At 36.5% G+C, this 25,246-nt stretch overlaps 1 protein-coding gene across 1 annotated transcript; it reads right to left on the bottom strand.

Moving 5' to 3' along the window:
- Positions 1-22,368, bottom strand: BLOS2 (biogenesis of lysosome organelles complex 1 subunit-like protein). Its single transcript, XM_006844042.4, has 2 exons — positions 22,019-22,368; positions 1-412 (listed from the first exon to the last, which is right to left on the bottom strand). Exons 1-2 carry the CDS (start codon positions 22,109-22,111, stop codon positions 146-148), a joined length of 360 nt encoding a protein of 119 aa, XP_006844105.1. The 5' UTR covers positions 22,112-22,368; the 3' UTR covers positions 1-145.
- Between the last annotated feature and the right edge of the window lie 2,878 nt (positions 22,369-25,246).

The raw sequence follows: 25,246 nt of genomic DNA, 5'->3' as shown, positions 1-25,246 counted from the left end.
TGACAGAAAGGGGCAAGAATATTTTTTTTGACTTGAAATTAGCTGAAAATTAGTAGGAGGCAGATAAAACAATCAACCAAAAGAAACTCATCTGCACAGCATAAACTAACACACGGACTATCCTCAAATAAGACAACAATGATAATCAAGGAGGTAAATTGCGATAAGCAGACTGGACTTTGGACTCTAACATGCAAACATACTTATCGAGCATAGAAACAAGAGCTTCAAATTCAGTCACTTGCCGGTCTATTGCATCTATTTGTTGCACATATTCATCGAAGTTATCATTTTTGGCCTTCAATTGCTCCACAAAAACCCTCAGGCCTGAAGCTATATCACCATAACTGTTGTATTCCTCTGCTACTCTGAGGTTCATCTTCTCTAGAAGCTCTAGCAGGTTATTTGTTCCCTTGAAAAAGACTTTCAATGAGTTTCAACAAAGAAATAGTGTATGTGAGTGTGCACAAGAGAGAGAGAGAGAGAGAGAACACAGTTCTATATGAACACCCGGAATACCCACCATAATCTCAAGTCAAGAGAGATAACACATTTCTATATGAACACCTGGAATACCCTCCATAATCTCAAGTCAAGGAAGTATCCATTAGATGATTATGTTTGGATTATGTTCTAACATACAGTCAGAGACTCTAGTCATTTTCAATTTCAAGGCTTCTCACAGGACTAATTGAATTCTGTACACTTCAACATCATAAGTACATCTAAAACATATAAAAAGGCATGTGCAACTTGCAGTCATTATGCAAAATTTCTCAAGAATTCAATAGCTACTCAAACCCACTAACAGATTCCATGGAGGCAGAGTAACTAGTTATTTTTAAAATATTATCTCCAGAATCTTGCCATCAGTAAGTAATCTCATCTCTATGGGTTGCCTCTTCCTATTTGACCTGCCACCAAATTCCAAACATCTCTCCTAGTAACAATCCTGCTTGGATATTTGATCTTTCTTTCCGAAGAAATGTCCAATCAAACTTATAGCCTCATAATACCACTGATTGTTTCTTTTTCTGGAAAGTGATAGAGTACCTAATATCTCTACCATAATGCATTCAGGAACTTCTATCTGAAGACGACCACTGTTGGTAAAAATAGAAAAGAAAAGCCAGGATTTAGTAACAGTATAGACTACTTTGCCTTATTACTTTTAGTACCAATAACTGTTTTTCTATCAAAGTAGATGACAATACCAATAACTATTTTGCTATCAATGTAGATGCATCAACTATTTTTTAACAATGACAGATATGTACAAGCGAACGCTGACTAGTGGAGAGACAAATGAGTTTCGGGGATAATGGGCCTACATCAGGGGTCAAGGCTGAGCCCATATCGCTTTGCTTGGTTATGGACGAAATAACAACGTACGTACAAGATGAGGTATTGTAGTGTTTGTTGTTCACGGATGACATAGTTTTGATCGATGAGACTAGAGGCGGAATCAACGCGAAGTTAGAACATTGGGGGTATGCTTTAGAATCTAAAGGTTTTAAAATAAATCGAACTAAGACATAATATATGGAATGCAAGTTTAATAACAATAGCAGTAGAAACGAGGATGTAGTCAAGATTGATGGTTAAGAAATACCCAAAAGAGATTGTTTCCAAAATCTAAGGTCGATAATCCAAGAGAATAGAGTGATTGAGGAAGATGTCGCATATAAAATTAGAGCTGAATGGGTGAAATTGAGATGTGCATCTGGAGTTTTATGTGATTGTCGCATACCATTGAGACTGAAGGGGAAGTTCTATAAGATGGCTAAAAGACAAGGTATGCTTTACAAAACAAAATGTTGGGCCGTCAAGAAACAACATATCTATAGGATGAGTGTAGCTGAGATGAGGATGTTGAGATAAATGAGCGGTTAGACAAGAAAGGATACAATTCAGAATGAATACATTGAGGGAATCCAGGTGTGGCTTCAATAGGAGTTAAGAAGAGGGAAAGTAGACTTAAGTAGGTTAGCCATGTGCAACGCAGACCTAATACAACACCAGTTAGGAGGTGCGATTTGGTTCAAGTGGAAGGATCTAAAAAGACAAGGGATATGCCCAAAATGACATAGATAGAAGTAGTGCAAAATAATATGATGACTTTTGGTCTTACTGAGGGTATAACCCTTGATAGAGAAGAACGAAGGAACAAGATTCATGTACCCGACCTCAAATAATTTATATAAGGCTTGGATGATGATGACGTAGATGACAAAAAAATTACTAGTAGAGGAACGGCCCTAAAGGATAATAACCTAGTCTTGAAAATGCATCAGTCAAATCTGCTGCCCTGATCAACCCTGTGAATGCATTCATCATTCCCTAAACAACTCTTTTTCTGTTTGGATAAGTACCTATTCAAAACCGTAAAAAAACATTGATTATGAGGTGACATGAGTATACATCACCCTAGGAGTATTAACAGGGAAGAGAAAATTATCAAGAAAGAAAAACAGGAAACAGGGAACATGAGTGGAGGTAAGCTTCACAAAGAGGGAGAGAAACTCCAAGCCAAAAAGGGATCCCAAATCCACACCACCACCATGCTTGAGAATATGGCCTTAAGTTATCTCACTCACTCATGATATTAACACGAGAGATCACTTCTAATATCCAATTAATCTCGTGAGCATACATCAGAGTTGTGAAAAACAGCATGTCGCAACGGACTAGCCCAAACCCCGTGTTGATTTCAATGAAATACACAGTATCGCCCGATTCTAGATAAGAACCGGCGATTCACTACAGTAAACCGCCCGTGTCGCTACAGTAAACTCGAATCGCTACAGTAAAACCCAACAATATTCAAAATACTCTCTGTGGGCCCCCCATCGTACACGCACAACCGACTTCCTTACCGTGCTCGACTGAAGAATACGTTAGAGTGACGTTGGGATTGCCTTTTATAATGGCATTCAGTCTCCAAAGTCTTCGATGTGGGACTTTAGTTTTAATTTTTAAACCACCGCTAGTAGCAACAAGATGGCATTTTGTTCATGCAAATTCCTCCGTAATGACCATTTGCTCCCTCATGCAAATCTTAAGCCTATATTCTTAAGACTTCGACGATGTAACTTCTTGAGCAAACATGAAAAAGGATGTTTTTTAAGTCCAATGCACTACGTGCTTGAGTATCTAATTTTTAGGGAACCCAATTTTTTTTGTCTCAAAATAATCATCTAGTTATTATTAATTAGATCCTAAAAATCAAATAAAAAATATCCTAGTGACATTTAATCATTGATTGTTTTCCCACCATCGTTTTACTTTTTTGTCAAAAAATAAATAAAAGTTACCTTAACAAAAAAATAAAAGTTATGACAAAACAAAAAAACGTTACATTGAAAGAAAAATAAAAGTTATGGCAAAAAAAAAATATTTGTCAAAAAAATAAAAGTTACCTTGACAGAAAAGACAAAAGTCATGACAAAAAAATAAACATTACCTTGACAAAAAAATAAAAGTTATGACAAAAAAATAAAAATTGCCTTGACAAAAAAATAATTTTTTGTCAATAAAAATAAAAGTTACCTTGACAAAAAAAATAAAAGTTATGACAAAAAAATAAAATTTACCTTGATAAAAAAATAAAAGTTACGACAGAAAAATAAAAACTACCTTGACAAAAAATAATATTTTGTCAAAATTAAAGTGCAATTTCAAAAATTGGTATGGATTTTAATAATTTCTACATGATAACCAAATCTTATACTTTATTTATTAATTTAGTTGTATTATAAATTATGTAATTTACTATCTTTTATTTTATTTATTAATTTATTTGCATTATAAATTATGTAATTTACTATTTTTTCTTACAATTGTCAATAATATACTTTAAATTAGATGATATTATAAGATATTTTGGATTTGTTATTATTTGTATAGTAAAATAATTATAAAATATAAACCAACAATTTCAATTTTTGTATATAAGATTATAGTTAGTTAGTCATGGCCATTTTTTCATCGATTTTGGTGGCCATTTTTTGTTGCCTTTTTTTTATCGATTTAATCTATTCTTTATTGTAATCCATGTATGATTATATATTTCATCCATGATAATTTTATGACTTTTCTTTTATGTGATGTAAATTTAAAGATTAACATAAGTTCATACATGGAAAGAACATCTCAATATTCGCATATTGATGAAAAAAATGAAAGTTAATAATGTAGTACCCCCATTTCTTATTGGATTCTTAAAGAAAAACATTTATAATAAATTTTAATAATTTTTTTGGATTTTATTTAAGGTTTAATCCGACCGATTCGATCGATTCCCGATCCGGATCGCCGATTCACCGATCCAGATGGGTTTTTGAAGTTCCCGATCCAAGGCACCAATCCATTTTTTAAACCATTGGTAGACATATTCTTGTTGCATCCTACCTAATAACGCCCAAGGAGTTCCCTCTACTACCAATGACCCAAAGAGAGAATTAATAATAAGCAAGTTAAGAGGACTGTCACTTCTTAGTTACAACCCTTTGTAAGGCCCAAGAAAGCCCCACGTCTCTATCAAAGGCACAATGGAGAAAGATGCAATCCATGGTCTATATAGCCCTCAAAGACATGCTGATGACCTCAATCCCAATGATAAGTAGGACCTTATAACCAGCCAAAGGCCATGGCACTTGGCACAGTTGAGTGAAAAAATTGATCCACTTGAAAGTTTCAACAATGGCGAAAATCGAAAGAATTTCTCTTTTGAGAAAACATGGGGGAGTCAAAGCTTTGACTTACTGAGTTATGCAAATTTCTTGATGTCCCATGAAAGTGTCCGAACGCAGCGGAAAAAAATGCATTACAAAAACACAAAGATTTAATGAAGGTTTCAACTTTTGCAGATCCAATTGCGTGTAGTACGGATCTCCCTTCTTTCTTACGAGGGTGCTGTTTTGCGGGTTGAGAGTTCAATGCTTGCAAGCTAGGATATCTCTCTTTTGATTATTAGAACCACAAGGATCGATTCACACCCGAGAGTTCTCACTTTGCAAGAAGAAGGTTACTTTCCTAGGTTTCTAGGGAGAGAGAGCACAAAGGAGAGCGGGGCATAGTTCTCTATTACGTCCTTTAGTGAGATTTAGATGAGGAGCATGACCCTTGGCAACAAAGGTATCTATGGGCTTACGATTGTGCATCCTAAATCTCTCTTAAGATTTTTCTAATGCCAATTTCCCAAGACAAACTATGGAGCCTCTTAGAATGGCCGCTCTTGATCTTAACAATGAGAAAATAATATTGGCCTCTCTGATGTCCTTCAGGTTAAAGTTAGAGGACAACCACTCCTTAGTGGTACCATTATCTCCCTGTAGTTATTTGCCATTAGATTGCCATTTACATAGAACAACATGATTAAGAAACTTATGGCATTTAACATAAACGTAGTGGTCCTACTAAATCAATAAAAATCCATAAGAGCTCATGTCCATGAAATTTCATGTACCACTGTCCGAGCATAGTGACCAGGAATGGAAGCGAGAGGAGTTCCGAGATCGGAAGCTGGAGCATGAAGCAAGGGAGGCTCAAAGATCTGTAGTTGAGGGAACAAGTTCCATACGATGTGAGATAAGGGAATCCAGATTCCTAACATTAAGGAAGAGCGTTCCATAACCGCTCGAGAGCAAATGCTAAACTGAATGGGATCGCGATCCATCGAGCTTAGGATTGAGGCTCCCAAAGATCACTTATCCACAGTATTCTAATTTGGGAGTGAATTCCGTTGAACAATTAAGCAAGTTTCACTACAAAAAATTACTCATTGGGGCCATTACAAAAATCCTACTTACACTTGTCTGCCTTCACACGCACATGACCTCATTTTTGGCATCAATCAGTTGGATACTTGGATCGGACAATTCCCCTCAACTATTGATTGATGATTGTATTTAAGAATGTTGCAATAGATTGTTTTCAAAAAAGAAATGCTGCGATAGATAATCTTTGCTCAGGGGGAGGGGGGAAGGAAAGACATTCCGTATATAATTCTCAATAGTTCTCTTTCATCAAACATTACTAGGGGCTCAAGGATTGTTAACTAGAGCGCCCTCACATTTCCAAGCATATATGTTATTCCATCACCCCCTAAGGCAACCGTATGAGTGGCTCAATTCATGTGACCAACACTCGAGGAAATTAAGCCCATTGATCGTAACCTCATTCCTCAATTAGAAACGCAACTCAAGTATATTTTCTATCTCCTTCCTTCTCTCCCTGCTCTCTCTTGTTGCCTTTCTTTGAAACTTGTCGCAAGTCATGATTCACAAGGTGCGTAAAGTTGTAAAATATTTAGGCAATCAGGGCGGGCCTTTAGAAGGCTTGTAGATCATGAAAAATTGAAGATCCACGAGGCATTGTATATTAACCTAAAGATGTGTTGGTGAAACTCCCAAAGTAGAAGATACTCGATTCCAAGTTGGTAGAATCGCGGTTCCAGTTACTCATGGAACCATGATTTGGGTATAGGGATATGGATTCCATTGACTTGGGATCTAGTTCCTCAATTTCCAGGATCGAGATTCCTAAATAATGGAAACGCTCAAAATCAAGATTTTGTGTCTTGGAGTGCGGGATCGAGCTTCTGGAGGTGGAGCGACCCCCTTCTTAGAAGATCCCAGTAACTAAGGTTTGGATAATTAGCTAAGTCCATAGAGAGACTTGGCAACCTTACGGGCGTTTTGTTCTTGCCCATGGACTTCATAGCCCTCCAAATGTTCTATGCAGTGTTTCAAAACTCGGCGAGTAGAACCGGACTCGCCTGGTTCGACTCGGGAACCGGCAACCCGTGCCGGTTCCGGCAATACACAGGGAATCGCCCGTGTCTAGACAGAACTGGGCGATTCCGAACAGTGAATCGCCCGAGTTACTGTAGCAGGCGCGGTGACACAGTAAAAGCATTTGAATCATCAAATTTTGGAGTTTTTTTATCATTTTTTTTGCTTTTGCAGGTTTGATTTGAATATTACAGCTTTTGCAGGTTTTATTGTTCGATATATTGGAGCTTTCAGCTTCAATTTAGATCACAAATCATCGGATTTGTGAAGAACAAGGGTTTTTTTCAGGTTTCCGCCTTTTCTTTGATTTCAAACAAAATAGGGTATTATTTTTGATAAAATCAGAGGGCTATTACTCTTAAGAGTGTTATTGAGAAGAATTTATTCAGAATTTGCTATTATTTTGGACGATTAACAGTCAGATTTGGGTTTGAAGCCACGGTTGCAGAAAAACAGGTAAGAACTTCGGTTTCTGCCATTCAATCGATTGTATTTAAGTTTTTGCAAATAATTGGTTAATATTATAGGGTTTTGATTCCTTATAGTGTTATTTATCATAAAATGTATTCAATTAGATATAATTTGTTCGATTTGATGTGGATTTTCGAGTTCAAATGATTGATGTCAGGTTTTTTTTTCCACCATTCTTCGAATTACAGATGAAATAGATCACTATTGTGTATAAAATAAGAGGCAAATTAATTTTTTTTTTTTTCCGCCAAACTACAAATATGATGCGAATTAAAGTACTATTATGAATTATTTTAGAGGGTGTTTTAAGGTAGTACTGTAATTCAATTAAATTTGGGTGTAATTTATCGGATTAAGCAATTTTTATTGCTCGATTTCGGATGAAGAGGAGTTGTGGCTGCGTTTTTTTTTTACTTTTTTTTTTTGATGATCGATTTTTTTGAAAAATCTTGACTTTCTAAAAAATTGTGAAACTCATGAACAGGTTTTGATTATCATGAGGAATTAAATTGTATTTTAAATTTTTATTGTTAAATTTGTAGTGCAAAAAATTGCATGTTGATAGATTATTGATGCAAAAAAATACATGTTAAATTTTTAATGCAAAACTGCATTTTTTAATTTTAATGCATAAAATGTATGTACATGATTGATAAATATTTTATCATTATATTATCTTGAATGACTATATCATTGTAAATATTATTTGTGGCATGTATGTATATTCTTGGTATTAACTGTATGAATATCATCGTAAAATAATTGTGGCATGTATGATAATTATATTATCTTGCATTTTTCAATTTTATTATTAAATTTTTAATGCAAAAATATGTATGTTGATACATAAATTGTATATATATTCTTGATAATTGAGTTGTAGGCACGTTTGGAGCTTGCATTTTTTATTATATTATCTAGCATTTTTGTAATTGAGATGTAGGACTATTTATGATCATTTTAATTGAGTTGGGATTGTGCCCACTATATCATTGTAAATATTATTTGTGGCATTGTGAATGACTATATCATTGTAAATATTTTTTGTGCCAAATGTACATGTAGTGACATTATGGATGACTATATTATTGTAATTTTTTTTCTTGATTCTAAGTGTGACTTATACAGACTCTTTTATCTATAATGTTGATTCTATTTTTTTTTCCCAGTAGGAACTAATTCATGCTTGTCAAAATGAAGATTTGCGACGAGTCCATATGTACTGGCATTGTGAATTACTATACCATTGTAAATGTATTTTTTATTGATACTATATCATTGTAAATTTTTTGTTCTATATGTAGTAGCTGATATAAACTATTTTTATCTATAATGTTGCATAAATAAATTATTTTTGCCAGTAGGAACTAAAATATTTTTGCCTGTAGAAGTATTTTGCATTAACAACGAAGATAACTTCATGAACTGCCCCTACATATTATTACTACATATGGTGATTATTTTTCATGTTGAATTGTCGAGTTAATTTTTAACCATTTACATATTAAAACAGTTGAACAATGGCAAGATCTAGGGAAGACCCTGCATGGCAACATGGGGTCAGATATGATCCTAACAAAAAAGACAGAATTATTGGTAATTACTGTCCAAAAGTGATAAGTAGTGGGGTACATAGGTTCAAACAACACTTGGCAAGGGTTAACGAAGATGTTTCTAAGTGCAATAGTGTCCCTAGTAATGTAATAAAGTAGATGGCGGCCTTTCTCAAGGCTACCAAAGGTAAAAAAATTGCAAAGCAAAGGATGGATGAGGAGATAACTGATTTAATACGCCATCGAGTGGGAATGATCCAGAAGAGCAATATAATAATGACTTGGAGATGGCCACAAGAATGCGTTTACAAGAAACGTACCAGAGGGAAAGCGGGTTTAGAATGCCTGGTGGTTATGACATGCGCATGCATGGTGGGCCTAGCTCAACTTAAGCATGCATGACGGGCCCAGCTCGAGCATGTATGGCAAGCCCAACTCGAATATGTATTGAGGGGTTGGTGGCGATATTTATCAAGAGGAACCGGACTTAGAAGAAATTGTTCCTGGCTTATCTAGGAATACCAGTATTGCAGGTCATTGTCGTATAGACCTATTTCTCTCAAAGCCTAAATCACAGTAGATGACCCTCAAAGGCATGGTGAAAAGTACGTAGAACATGTTGGGCAGATATGGTGATAAATGGTTCTACAATAAAGGGATCCCCTTTGATGTAGTCAATAGCCCATATTTCCCACCTATGGTCAACGCAATCCAGAGAGCCAGGCCCGGGGTAAAGCCCCGACTGCATATGAGCTCAGCGGGCCGATCTTGACTGCAGAGGTGGAAGAAGTTAGAAAGTGGATTAAAGAATATAAACAGAGTTGGTCAAGAACAGACATTACTCTCATGAGTGATGATTGATTGAATAAAGTTAGCAAAAATGAGTTTCTTAACTTTTTAGCCTATTCCCCAAAAAGTACAACCTTTTTGTCTAGCAAAGGCGTATCAGGGATAAAGAAAGATGCAAACTTCTTCGTACAACTATATGATCAGATAGTGGATGAGGTGGGAGATAAGCATGTAGTCCAGTTTATTACGGACAATGCGCGCGCATGTGTTTCTGCGGGTAGCAAGTTGATGGATAAGAGGAAGCATCTAGTATAGATCCCGTGTGCTGCACACAACATCGATCTTATGTTAGAGGAGATCGGCGAGATCAAAATTGTGAAGGATACTCTAAAGGAAGCGAGGTTGGTGTCAAAATTTATATATAACCACTCTAAAATCTTATTTTGTTCAGAGAACATTCTAAAAAAACAGAGATAATCAGGCCTGCCATAACCGGCTTTGCAACAGATTACTTGGTTGTGGACTCCATTCGGAAATCTGAAGGTGCATTAATGAGATTGTTTACCAGTGAAGAGTGGTTAAATGACCGTCTCTCGAAATCCAGTACCCGGCTAAAAGTGGACGGCATAGTCTCAAATAGGAGGTTCTAGTCTCAATGTTCCATTGTCGTAGAGGCCACTGCTCCTTTGGTCACGGTGTTAAAAATGATGGATGCTGACAAGAAAGCTACCTTGGGCATCTTTTACAAAGGTATCGACAGGGACAATCAGCTATTGGGGAGAAGTGTAGTTTTGATAGTAAAGTGATCGAGATTATAGAAAGAAGGTTGAACACCAAATTTGGCCATCCAATTCATTATGCAGGTACATATATATTTCTATCATTAGAATGTTTAATTCTAAATTATTTTTTTATGACATTTTAAATGACCTTTCTCTATCTATGTATTTTCTGGATTACTACTTCAACCCAAAATTTTTCTATTTGACACTTAAACATCCCCACAAGATTATGGAATGGGTCATATACATTATTGCCAGGCTGGAGAAAAGCTATCGAAACCAAATAGCAGCAATACAAGAGGTAATATTTAATATTTGGGTAAGAACTTCATTGAGTTGTTAAATTTTGTAGACTTGCCAGGAATTCTTGAACTAAGATGGATCCAGGTTAAACCCTAACTAATATTTTGTTCATTCATATATTTAATCTTATGAATTGTTCTTGCCCGTACAATGCTTTTTGTATTTTAATCCAGCTGAATGGTGGGAGATATATGGTAGTGATGCACCTCACCTAAAGAGGATAACAATCAAGGTGCTCTCCCAGACATGTTCTGCTACTGGGTGTGAGCAAAACTGGAGTACGTTCCAATAGTTGCACACTATTAGGAGGAATCGACTTGTTTTAGAGAGGCTTCATAAACTACTCTACGTTCATTACAACTTAAACCTCCGAGAGCGACAAATAAGAAGGAAGCTTGAAGACTACGGGCTGATAGACTTGGACACAATATTTGTCACAGACACAACAGAACAATGGGTAGTAGAGGAAGAGGGGCCAGTGTTACACAAGAGAGCGTTTCTTAAGGCTATCAGTGAGGAAGATCTTGAAGAAGGTGATGAGCAGCATGAAAGAGGAAGCAGCCCGCCAACATATCCACAATTCGTCGAAGATGTCGATGATATTGCACTTAATGAGGGAGAGTGGGACGAGAGTTTAAAAGAAAATGGGAGAGATGATGATTCTGAGGCCACCCAATCCCAGCCAAATTATTCACATATCGAGTCCCAATAGCAAGAGGGTAGGAACGAGCACGACAGTGTAGGTGAGTATGAAGGATGGACAAGCTTCGGGGATTTTAGATTAAGAGCACAACAAAACATTGACACTCAGGGATTTGGGTATAATTTGGATAATTCGTTTTTAGTTCGAGTCAATGAATTGTCACGCAAATTCAATCAATAGCACCAGCGTGACCAAGATGAAGAACGACGCCGTCAGTCATTTATTTTTAAGTCGTATGCTACGAATTGTATGCTTTATTGTAGTCCATGTATGATGATATACTCAATCCATAATAATTATATGCTTCTCTTTTTGTGTGATGTAAATTAAATGGTAAATAGTAGTTCATGTAGGGAAAGAACATATCAATATTTGCATATTCATGCAAAAACATGAAAATTCTTAACGGAGTACCCCCATTTCTTATTGGATTCCTAAAAAACAACATTTATAATGAATTTTAATAATTTTTTTGGATTTTTTTTAAGGCTTAATCCGATCGATTCGGCCTATTCCCGATCCGAATAGCCGATTCACCGATCTGGATGGGTTTTTGAGATGCCCGATCTGGGTCACCAATCCGTTTTTTAAACCACTAGTTCTATGTATATTTTCTCCCCAAGTTTTTTATTAAGGAATGTCATCTTAATATCAATTTGGAAAAGCTCCAAATTCCAGCATGCTATAAGACAAATTGGTGTCATTCTTCCAACCCGGGAGAAAGCCTCCACATTATCCACACTCTCAACTTGGATGAACCCTTTCAACACTAAACGGATTTTCAACTTATCTATAGTTCCATAAGCCTTCCTCTCAATTCTTAGGACCGACTTGTTCCTAATAGCCTTTCTTTCCAAGGAAAGATCCACGAGTTGCCAAACTAAGTTCCCCCATGGAACTAATCTCTTCATCCTTTGTAGCAATTCATTTGCCTTCATCAGATGATCTCAATGTTTCTTGATACAAATCATGCTCATCCTCATCAATGGATATGCACATCAGACCTTCCCCTTCACTTTCAAAATGTCTCTGAGGGGACTCCGCCATGTGCACCCCTATGAGGTTCGGTAATGGATGGTGGTTAACTCTTAGATGTCTTTGACAACCATGGGAGCACTCCTACCATTGCCTTTTTAGTGGAGAAATCTCTTCACCACTTTGTGTTTGAGGTTCAAACATCTCATAGTAGTCTAGATTCATCCTAGATGGAGATTTCGATTCCGATTCAGTCCACCACTCCACCCTCCTCAGACTCATGGCTAAGCACACAGCCACATACACTTTAGAGTTCTCAAATATCCAATCAATATGCACTCTATGAACCTCTTAACTAGTTTACTGTTCATGGGATATGGACAAAACCGACTGACTCCCCAGGATGCAAATGGGTTTGAATCAAGTTTCTTACTAGTCCACAACTCACAAGGGGTTCTAGGCAAGGATTTTGGAGGCATCCTATTCAAGACTTACAAAGCAGTCAACCGAGCATCTTCTAGAATCTCACAGAGAGATTTGCTTATGTCATCATGGCCATCACCATGTCCATTAGGGTATGGTTCCTTCTCTTTGCAACATCATTGCGTTGAGGAGTAATAAGACATCATTTCCTGCAGAAGAACTATGATCCTAACAGAACTTCCTAAATAGTTAAGAGGTCTACCCATGCCCCCTGTCAGTTTTGAGGACCTTAATTCTCCTCCCTAGTTCTCAAACTCGAAGTTAAATCTCTTAAAGCAATCCATTGCATCTAACTTATGTGAAATTAACTACACACACCCATAGTGCAAGTAATCATCAATGAAACCATTCAAGTATTGCTATTTGGATTTGTCAGGGGCCCTCGCATTAAAGGGACCACAAATGTCTTAAGTAAATGATTTCTTCATTTAGTCTTTTAACCTTATGAAATGGTTTTCTAGTGAATGTATGCATTACACAGGATCTACACATGTGAAGGTCTATTTGGTTGATGATCCCAAGTTCCCAATTTCTTTAACTAATCTAGTCATCCTATCTTTACTAGTGTGACCCAGTCTGGCATGCCATAACATAGAGAAAGAAAAAGAAGATAGAAAAAGGGCAACATTATCAATAAAAGGAGAGGAAATGGAACAAAAACACCATCTTCGATATCAAAGTAAAAAGTCCATCAACAAGAAGTCTACCAAAAATATGATCATTCTGAAGTTTTATTTACACACTATCACATAAAAATAAGTCAAATGTCCTTCTTGAGAGAGTATAGGGACTGATAGTGGGCTCCACCTCAACCTAAAAGCAAAAAGTACATCAATAAGTAACATGTCCCGATCAGATTGAAACCATAAATGGTCAGTTCCCGCGCCCACCACGTCCTTAGTGGCATTGTTTCCCATGACGATCTTCACGCCTACCAATAGAACTTAGTGAAGCTTCAAAAGCCCTTATGCATCGCTCGCTATTGGTTTTATTGCTCCTGAATCCACAATCCAATTAGAAAGATGAGCAACTAGCACCTCCCTATAGAATCAATGGTTTGAACCTGCTTCGACTCGGTGCAATTAACACATCACCAGCTCTATGCAAGTCACAAATCGTCTGTGACACTTTTCTCAAGGGAAAGTCTCTTGTCCGGCAATAGATGGGTGCATAAGAACACTTCCAATGGTTCAGATTGAACCAGGTCATATCCAACGACCAAAAATAATTTTATTTTTTATCTTTAATTTTTATTTAAAAACCATTTTTACTTAAAAATTAGAATGTTTTTATAAAGCGCACCAAATAAAAATAATAAAAGTTATTTTAAGCAGAAAACATTGACCAAGGTAACCCAAATTGTTAGTACTATGGTCAATAATTTTTATTCACAATAATTTTTTATTATTTTTATTTGGTGTGCCATATAAAAATGAATCTATGCCCCAAATTTTGTCTAAAAAATAATTTTTAAATAAAAATAAAAGAGAAAATATTTTTGGTTGTTGGATATGAACCTGTTCAATCTAAACCGTTGAAGGGTGGTTGTGGACCCTTCAAGAGTCCACATCGTGTGCATGTTCGACCATTCCTTTTCTCAAATTCACCGTCATGGAGACATTTGGTAGCATTTTATGCATTTCACATGCGAGTGAGCAAGCCCAAAGCTGCATGATACCGTGTATGAGTATGACCATGGCTATGTGCACACATGTATGGCACCAAATGTGCCCAAGGCCGCTTAGTGCGGCTGCTAGGGAAAGCTCGAGAGGCCGCACAAAAACATGTTTAAGTGCAGCTTTAGTAACTATGTAGCCTCACCTATACAGCCTCAAGGTTGTGCACATGTGGCTATACAAAGCATAGGTGCTGAGATCGGGAGCAAGATAGGCATAGGGCCATTGTCCCAGAAGATCCCTATGGCAGGAAGCACCATATGTACAATGCATATCTTAGGGATTTAAAGTTCGAGATCTCGATCCCAGCCTTTTGCTTATCTCAATCCCCATTTAAAAGAATATATAGCCCAAGACTATATATACTTTTTTTTTAAGGATGTGCTAACTTAAGGCTATATCTATTGTTTAAAGCAAGGTTCAAAAAAATGCAGATGTGATCCGAATTCGCCCAATCCATATCAGGTATCGGTGGAACTATCATGGATTTGCATTAAGAATAGAATTCGACGATTCTACACAATGAATCGCCCCTGCTGACATCACAAATCATCGATTATACACAGTGAATCACCGAGTCTCCCAAATGGACAGTGAAACGTTAAGAAATCACAAGTTTCAACTTTTTTGATAAGCATTTTGCGGGCTTTATCAGTACATTATTGAGCATTTGCAGGCTTTTCTTGCATTGTAAGGAGTCGATTTTCAGGCAAGGTTTTTTGAAAAACAGGGCTGCAAAAAAATTTCTGCCCTTCTTATGATTCAGGCGATATTAGCATAAAAAAGTTATTAATATAAGTAGGGTTTTGTTCGAAATTGTGTTCTTGAGCTTTTCCTTTTTTTATGAATTTTTTTTGAACAAAAGCCCTCTTATATCAATAAAGTTTTTGCCAATATCACCTAAATTCACAAGGGCAAAAATTTTTTTGCCGTCAACTGTTTTTCAAAACACCTTGCTTGAAAATCGATTTCGTGAAATAAAAACATTGCATACAATTGTTTACAATGCAATAAAAGCCTGCAAACGCTCAATAATGCACTAATAAATCCTGTAAAATGCTCAATAATTCATCAAAAAAGTTGAAACCCGTGATTTTTTAACCTTTCACTATTCATGTGGGGAAACTCGGTGATCTATATGTAGAATCAGTGATTCGTGATGTCAGCAAGGGCGATTCACTGTGTAGAATTGTCAAATCTCACTTTTTATCCAAATCCGGGACGGTTCCACCGATACCCTATCTGGATCGGGCGAATCCGGATCAGATCGGCATTTTTTTGAACCCTGGTCTTGACCCTTGAAGACTTAAAAGAGTTTGAGTGTCCAACCATGTATGAACAAACTATATTTCCATGTAATTTAAGATAGTGTTTTCTTAGTTTCATCGGCAAAGCTGCAATGATGTCAAAAGAATGTGATTGCTAACCTTCTCCAAGGGAAGAACGTGGATGGCAAGAATTACAAGCGTGGCATTGCAAGTTCCAGTACGAATTGGACAAGCAAGATGTAAACGTGACCATCAACATGAATCCTATAAGGAAATACAGTGAGCCGCTTTTAGGTTCATGGACCTCTATTTTGTTTAGGGTGGGAAGAAAGAGTAGGGGATCTTTATGGATAAAGGTTGTTATTGGGATCCTATCTAAAATTTGGAAGATAAGTCCATATGGGCTATTTGAATCGACTGTTATTCTGAAATGAATAACCAGTTAGAGAGAGAATCAATGAAGTAGGGTCCCTCTGTATAAGGGGTTATAGAGAAAGAAGAAATTTGATTTTTCGTCGGTAAAAAGAGAAAGAAATGTACCATCCGAAAATGATGCACAGCACTCTCTCTCTCTCTCTCTCTCTCTCTCTCTCTCTCTCTCTCTCTCTAAAGAACCCAATAGGGACCTAAGCCCCTCTCTCCTTTAGCTCTCTGTCCCTAGAAACCTTAGAAAAGTAAAACCCTCTTCCAGTGAAGCAAAAACTCTTGGGCCAACCATGTTTCTAATAATCAAAGTAAGGAGACTTAAAAGGAAGCAAGTATCAAATCCTCAACCGTCACCTAAGCCAGAGAAGGGAGATTCATACTAAATACAATAAGATCTATAAAAATTAAATCCTTCATCTGATATTTGTGCCTTTGTACGACTTCTTGCTTTTTTCACGACATTGGAGCACTCCCATGGGTTCCAATGATGCATATGCGATAATCCCGAAAGGGCTAAGCATCGCATGAGCGAGTGCAGTGTGCGAGCAAGTGTCTACCACGCTAGTGCATCGGTAGGACCACCACGCGTGCCCACTATGCCTATACAACGTGCATATGCAGGATTGGCGGGTGGTCTATGTGTTGTGTGGTGCACTATGAATCCACTGCACGACCAACATACTTATGCACACGTAGTAGAGAAGCCTAGAGCTTGTCCAAAATGCTCGTGTGTTTGCCCAGCACTCACATGAGCCCCACATGCCACGACAGCACAACCCTTGCACCTGGTCATCTAGGTGTGACCTACTTTCATGTGACTTTCCAAGATATTTCCGAGATCCAGGGATCAAGATTCTCCCAACTCCTCGCTATGGCCACTAAAACACATGACGTGCGGCAAGGAGTGGTCAACATGGATGCTTGATGCAATCCTCATTAATTCTTGGAAGCAAATGTGGCAAGGAGCTAACCACCGAAGCAAGAGAAACAATCAAGAGGGCAATCCACACAGTAACCAGACCCAGGAGGTGAACCTCCATTAAGGTCTATGTTACCAATGTTGGAACCCGTGGAAGAGTCCCAGCTCAGAAGGAAAAACAAAAATACATAAAAAGATCTGAAGAAGGTTACACACTTTTTGTAGATTTGATTGCATTTAATGTGGGTCTCCTTTCTTTTGTGCGAAGGTGCTCCCTTGACAATTGAGAGTTCAATGCCCAAAAACCTTAGGTCTATCTCTTGGAAGATAGCATGAGAATCCTCACTTCCTCAGAAAAGGGTTTCTACTTTTGCAAGGTTTCTACCGAGAGAGTAAGTAGAGAGCAAGGCTCAGATCTTTATTGTGTTCCTTTCTAAATGGTACGTAGCAATATCTTCTCACCAAGAAAATCTTTATGCTTTTCTCTCTTTATAACATCTTTATATAGTTGTCCCCACTTCCGTGATTCGGTCTCCAAGTGGCTATCCTTTCCAAAATAGAAGTCAATCCAAATCTCCTAGATGAACTTATCTTACCAATTTTGGATAGGATCCCATATAACCACCTTTGTCCATAAATATTCCCTCCTCTTTTTTTTCCCACCCTCAAGACAATTTTGGATAGGATCCCATATAACCACCTTTGTACATTCAAACTTGTTTCGATTACCTATTCCCCTAGGCTCCTAAAAATCTAAAAAGAACTCATATACTGGATACAACTAAAATTTTGTTTGGTCCATGACCAATGAAGGGTGTCCTTATGTGAGATGCATGAGGAAGAAATCATAAGGTCATTCAACCTTGGAAGATCTAGCCAGGGTACATTTGAACTTGTTTGGATGCCTATTCCCCTAGGCTGGTAAAAGTCTAAAAAGAACTCATATATTGTATAAAACTAAAATTTTGGTTGATCCATGACCAATGAAGGGTCCTTGTGAGAGATGCATGGGGGAAAAATTGTAAGGGGATTAAACCTTGGAAGATCCGTAACATCTCCAAATTTTGGGAGGGAATTACAAGGTGACTTCTCCTTCCTATAAGTGGGAGGAGACTGCAAGCTTGGAAGTAAAGACCAGAAAAGGCCTCCAATCAGAAAAGTGGGGATAAAGATCAACTCATATGGTTCCTAACAAACATGGAGAAATAACCTCAAAAACCACCTATGGATTTGTTAGAGAGCATTTGGATAAAAACAAAAGCACAAAACACTTGAGACTATATGAGAAAAGCCACTAGAGAGCCTCATGGTTCACAATGGTAGCTTATCAAAAGAGGCTATCAACCGCCTATAGAATGCAGAAATGAGCTTATCATTAGTGCAATAGATGCCTCTATATAAAGCTGAAATTGAAAACCACGATAATGCCTTCGTTACGTGTTCCATCGTGGGTGACAATTTGAGAGAAATCATGTATAGATTCCAGGTTGGAGCCATAGTGTGCTCAAACATCAAAATCCCCCTTACAATTTGGTTTCAAAAGAAGTTCAACAACAAGATCCTAGACAAGACATATAGTGCTTCTCTCACCACTCTAATTTGAGTCACAAGATAAAAACCGATAGCAACGGAAGATCATCAAAACAAATTCAAAAGACACAAAGAAGGATGTCAAGGAAAGATTGAAATACCCAAAGCAAAAAACATTTCACCAAGGAATGAAACTGAAAAAGTCATTTATGAAAGATGGGAAATAAATATTTGCAATAGGTCTTGAATGAAATAAGAACAATATAGCAATGTATTTATGTACATAGCCCATTGTAAAAATTATATGCACAAGGACTAACTAACCCATTGTAAACTTTCATATAAATTAATACAACAATTGGGGTTCTCATACAAACGCCAGCTAGTACAGCAGAAAAATATGACTAAGATTCATTTTCAAGTATCAAACATAATAGCCAGTGATTTCTAAGATTGAAGCTTTGCTTGACATCAAATTGTCATACTGGTTGAAGGGAATATCAAAAGCAGAGTATTTAGAGTTTTGACAATAACTCCACCAATTTGCATTAAAATCATCGCCATTTTCACATTGGAACTCATATAAGGGCATGTTTGTATGCACAAGATAATCCTACTAAGCTTTGATTAAGTTTTTCCAATCACTTATATGTTGTTCAGTGGTTTGTCCGTGAAGATATTTGACATAGGCTTCTGCACCATTTGTCATATAAGGCTATATCATTGAAAAATGCATTTGATCTTCAGACTAAATAATGACACACTAATTTTTCAAGTGGAGTGAAAAGAAAAGGTCCTCTTTCATTCAACTGAAAAAACCTCTCACGTGCTCTCTCTCTCTCTCTCATGTATCAGGGCAGAGTGAGTTCTTTATCTGTCTATAGATCTGGGATTATAGTGTATGCTAAGGCAGAGAAGATCTCTCTCTCTGTTCCCCCCCCACCCCCCCTCCTCCTTCTCTCTTAGAACTATCCTCCCTAATGATCCAAGCTCTCGCCACCCATGGAAACCCTGGAAACCACCATTACAACCTAATATCCACTATTACAAATGCCTGCAACTTCACCTAAGTCGCCATTAATAGCTTAATTGAGCTCTCCTCCATTAATGGCTTAATTAAGCTCTCAGATAAGGGAAGGGACTAAAAGCGGTAGAATTTCTCATAGGAAAAATATCAATTTTGACAATGCCTGTGCCCTATGTAATGAATGGTTTTACAGGGTTCTGAAACACTAGATGTAGATGAAATTTTGACAATCCATCTCCCTTTTTTTGTCCTTTTTTTTTTTTGGAAACTGATTCCTGCATCCGTTTTTTATATACTTGTTATGACACATTTCGCCTCATAATGCAATTTCATTTGCCTTCTCTATTTGGCCAGCATGTAACATCTGGATAACAGGAAACTTGGCACCAAAGGATTGCTTCCTTTGGGTGTAACTTTTTTTAAGAGAAGGAGGATGGTTTTCTTTTTTTTTGTGGGGGGGGGATGGCCATAGAGCTCCTTCTCATTCTTTCTCACTTTGTTCTCTTTTGGTATTTGCATATTTACTTTGTGATCATTCTTTTATCTTCTTGTTAGGCAGCTGATATCAAGGTGGTCTATTTCCATATGTTGCACCTAACCAGCATTTTGGCTTAAATATGGATCTCTGCTTAAGTATGTGATTGTCTCTAAGTCGATGAAAAACCTGTATTTGTTCACTTGTTTAACTGGCTTTAGTCTAATTTGATGTAGTTGTGATGTAGTTGGGTATGCTAATCCCAGAAGAAACAGCATCTATATGCCTATATTGCCGGTTTCATAAAAGACAGAATCATGTGACAATGGATTTTGAGTTGCAGTGCTCTCTGTTTCTCTAACTAAGTCATCTATATTGTGGTGTTTCTCTGTAATTTGAAGTTCGTTTTGGTATGGATGTATTACGAGCTGAGGATTTCATCTAGAGGTGAAGAATCAGGACACAATGGAATAAACATTGATGATGTTTTCATATATCGAGATGATTCTATAACCCATGCCATTTAGAACCAGAACGATAAGGGGAATTTCACAAATTATACAGAGTTTTCTGAGGGAATTCAAGAATTTTGGTTTCTGTGATTTTGTTGTTGGTGTTTATGGGACCAAATGATCCATTCATATCAATTTTTGAAGGTTTAAGAGGAGGGAAGGAGGGAGGGAGGGGGGGAGGGGTGTGAAGACGAAATCTTAGGAGTCTACATATCTAATTACAGGAATAAGAATTGATGCCAATTTGGTGTCAAGTTGACTCATCCAAACAACATATAGCACAATATGCAGATAGGCTTGTGTATATAGTGATACCTGCCAAACAACTAATAAAATAGTATTATACAGAATATGCTCGTTGTAGACTGAGTAATATAATCTTGGTACAATTAACTTCCATCAACAACAGACACTAAGCAAACTTTTCCAACTTTGATAACTTTCCATCATTTCTTTTTTACTAAAATGCTCTCTATTTATTACTTTATGGTGATTAAATTTTTTTAACAAGTACCTTATTTGCAATCTCCCGCATTCTTGTTTTCTTCTATAAAAAAACTGAGTAAAATGTTTTTTTAGCTTTTATTTCTCCTCTATTTGAACTTTTATCCAAAAACTCTTCCCTAAATTTATTTACCAATAAGAATATGCTTTTATACATCACAGCTTTTATGCATTACAATGTTGTGCTACAAACATTATATCATTCTCTCCATCTAAATCAAGCTCTTTAAATGGAATGTAATTGGCCTAAGAATGGATCCATTGAACAGAACAAGGTTGATATCGCCCTTACAGATAGTGGCATTTGAGGTAGAATGCATATCTCACTAAATTTTGAAGTGTGCGGCTTAGGGAAAAGCCTGACTCTATCTCTTCTCCTTGACAGTAGCCACTTGTTGTGCTTTCCACCTTTTCTCTCTCTTTTTTTATTTGTTTTATTTGTTTTATCCGGATAAGAAATTGAATTGGCCACTTTTTTTCCTGCCATTTCTAAGAACTTTTGTCGCTGATACTGAAGCAACAAGAAGAGGGGATCAAACCGAAAAAGACAAGGAAAACAAGAGCAAACTTTGAATTACATGAGAAGAAATCAAGCGGAAACCATGAAAGCCGAATCCCAACTCTAACGTCACAACCTTGTTCTGTTTGATAAACACATATCATCTTCTATCGATAAATTAAAGATACAATTCAAAGAAGACACATAAAGCAAGGAATTTTCAAAACGGAAGAATTGCACACCAGATCAAAACCCTAAAACTAAACATAAAAATGCTAAGATCCAAAAGTCGTAATTGCAAAGAATTGCATGTGTAGAGAGAAATGAACCTGAAGCTCGCCTTTTATCATGGTGGAGACATTCACAAAGAGCTCGTTCACAGACTCTGCAAGTTCGTCCTTGTTTGACTCGTTTTCCGCCATTAATGCAAAGCCCTACTTCTCACAACCCCAATCACCGCACAGCCTTATAACACAGCTAGGCCTCTCTCTCTAACCCAATTGCCTCAGACAATATGACAGAGATACAACTCTCTCTAGTGAGATCACTAAAAACCCTAATAAATCTTGTTAAAAAACCAAGCCTTCATCGCTTGAAGGATAAAGAACAACAGCCTGGAGACCGGACCAGCTGCGCAGCGATCACTGTTTAGAGTATAATATATGGGATTCTCTACAAAGATACCATTTATTTTTTGGAGTGGATGTATAAGGCTGAGGCCCTAAAAGTAAAGTGCACCTTCAAATATTATCGAAATATATATTTTTGATGAAGTTAACATAAAATATATTATTCAATATGAGAAATTTTTGTGATGCTTTGAAATTTTATTTTCATCTTTATTTATAGAATATAAATATTCAAAAGTAGTGTTGATTGAGCATAACTATGAACACTTGAATCATGTCTATGCATGAAGAGAATCTGTATATATATATATATATATATATGTGAGTCATCTTACTCATAAAAAATGTATCAAAAAAATAATGAGCTAAAAGAAATGTATCAAAACATAATGAGCTAAAAGTATATATCCATGGTAACATTTTGACAAGGGATTATCTACAAAGACACTGTTTACTTTTTATACAAGGAGGTCACAATTATTCTCATTCATTAAATTTCAAATTAAATAACTTAAGGTGAATCATGAAGCCCATAAAATTTTTTTTAGAACTTTGTTTTTTTGAAAAAGGAAAAATAAAAACAACACAGTTAAAGGTTTATATTCCTCATTTATTTTAATTTTTGAAAAAGCGACACATTGTTTGTCATTCTAATTTATGTGTTACTATAGACTTTAAAAGGTTGGCATTGTGTCCACCTGCGATGGACGCCTAAAAAGTACACACGTACCTCGTAATGGTTTAGATTGAACTAGCCTCATCCAATTGAATTTCGTTTTCTATTTTTAATTTTTTATTAAAACAGATATCAATACGAAATTTGGGTGCTTCATTTTTATAAGTAGAATTGTATAAAAATAATAACAAATATTTTGAATAAGAAGTATTAGTCAAAATAAATTTTGGGGTTACTTCAGCTATATTATGTTTAAAATATTTTTGAATCATTTTTATTTAGTTCTATTTATAATAGCACACCTTCATAAAAAATTTAGATAAATATCTTATTCAAATAAAAAGATAAACAAAATATAGAATATGAGATTAATTTTTGCACGTTAGATATGGCCTTGAGAAATCTTAACCATTGGAATGCTGCTTGTGTAGCATTCCAATATCAGGCATGTACGTTGGTTTAAATAAATTGACCGTTGTGTCCGAGTGTTTACCGTTGTTGAACTGTCATGCTTGATTTGTCTTGTTTTCATTCAAAATATCCTAAGAGAGATCACACTCTCTAGCATTTTTAGTTTCTTTCTTACTTTTGTTCCACTTTTGTTAGCTTCTCTAACTTTTATCAAAAATAAAAGTTACATGCTAATTGAAGTCAGGCTTGGACTTGATTGGTTAAGGTGTTAACCATTGTAATACTATGTAGATCTTGAATCTTACTACTAAAATGATTGGCATGAGTGCTTCCACTTGGGCAGGTTCCATAAAAATCTGATTACTTTTTTCTTTACCCTTTCTCTACTATTTGCTATTTTGTACAAGAAGTTAGTAGTACTGTTATCATAATATTTAAGCCACTTAACTTGTGACCTTAATATCTTTTTGCATGAGGATTTCATGGAACTACCCTTTTGATTCTTTATCTCCTAGCTTTTTCAGCTTCTGTTATGTCACTAATTTCCTCCTAGAGGTCTTGAGAGTTGATCACAAGGATCAGTTCTCCATTCTTTCAATTTGGCGCTAAGCATTTATAACTTTTTGTGCAACTTTTTTTTGGACAGTTTAGCAAAAAAAAAGCTATCTACCTGTGGTAAGAATGAAACTCAAGATGTCATATTTGTGCAATTTGAAGTAAGCCTATCCATAGACTTGAAAGGATGACCACAAGGTAACATCCCATACAAGTTGGTACTCTTCCCACCATCTTCTCTCAAATCTAAAGGTACTACTACCACTTGGATGGGGATAGCGTCTAGCAGCATTGGCATATGATCCGGTATTCCTTTAGGCAGGGTTCTAGAATGAACCCCAGGGAACAATTTTTTTTAATTCGTGGAAGTGAGGAATATGTCTATCTTAGATAGGATGGGAGATATCACATTATTCGACCAAGTAAAAAAGGCCTCATAATGGGCAGTTCGATTAGATTATACGGTATACAAATTTTGAAAAGCATAACATGCTTGCTATAATCCGATCGTGGCTATTCTTCATGTGGCTCCATCTATTGATGTTGAAATCACCTACCTGACACCAAGGGACATAGAAGGAGGTCCAAGATTTGGGTCCTTTAGTTTGTCACAAGAGAGAGTAGGAAAGGCCCATAAGTTCTCTGGAAATTTTCCCTGGACCGTTGTTCCTCTACGCTTCACTGATATCAGAAGGGGGACCATGGAAATACAGTTAAGGACAGAGAAATCAGCATGTAGAATATAAACAAATGCAGTTAAGGACATAGGAATCAACATGTAGAATATTGAAATTGAACAATGAAAAACCAAAATCGCATGCAAAATGAAAATGAGAGAGAGAGAGGGGGAAGGGGGAATTAATCATCAAAATCCTATTGATCATTATTTGTTTTATTCTTATTTTTACTGATTTATTATTTGTATTATTGGATGTCGAATGAAAGTAGTTGTATATAAATCTGTTTCCATTTATGAATGTATCATTTATGTCACATCACCTATCACTTCAAATTCATTCATATCTATCACGAATAGATGTATCATCTATGTCACAATCACCATCACTTCAAATTCATTCATACCAATCACAATTCATAATCAAGTACATTCCTTACATACCAATCGGTGATCTGATCAAAAATCGGGCAGTTCGGCTCGGTATCGGCCATAGAACAGAACTTGGCTATTTTTTACGACATGTGAAAAATCCTCACACACCATGTGGGTAAAGCAAACTCTGTAGATTTGACTCTTTTTTTTCAAATACCAACTCTATAGACTTGAC

Source organism: Amborella trichopoda, chromosome 10 (genome assembly GCF_054954075.1).
Source record: "Amborella trichopoda isolate Santa Cruz 75 chromosome 10, AtrichopodaSantaCruz75HAP2 v2.0, whole genome shotgun sequence".
Classification (NCBI taxonomy): domain Eukaryota; kingdom Viridiplantae; phylum Streptophyta; class Magnoliopsida; order Amborellales; family Amborellaceae; genus Amborella; species Amborella trichopoda.
The sequence above is the reverse complement of the archived record's forward strand: the minus strand, read 5'-3'. Positions and strand labels throughout refer to the sequence as shown.

Bases quoted from the DNA above. Each gene is read 5' to 3' on its own strand.
- BLOS2 (XM_006844042.4), bottom strand. From the start codon at position 22,111: ATGGCGGAAAACGAGTCAAACAAGGACGAACTTGCAGAGTCTGTGAAC. The intron at 413-22,018 runs GTTCATTTCTCT...GTCTTTTTCAAG, and splicing joins TGATAAAAGGCGAGCTTCAG to GGAACAAATAACCTGCTAGA.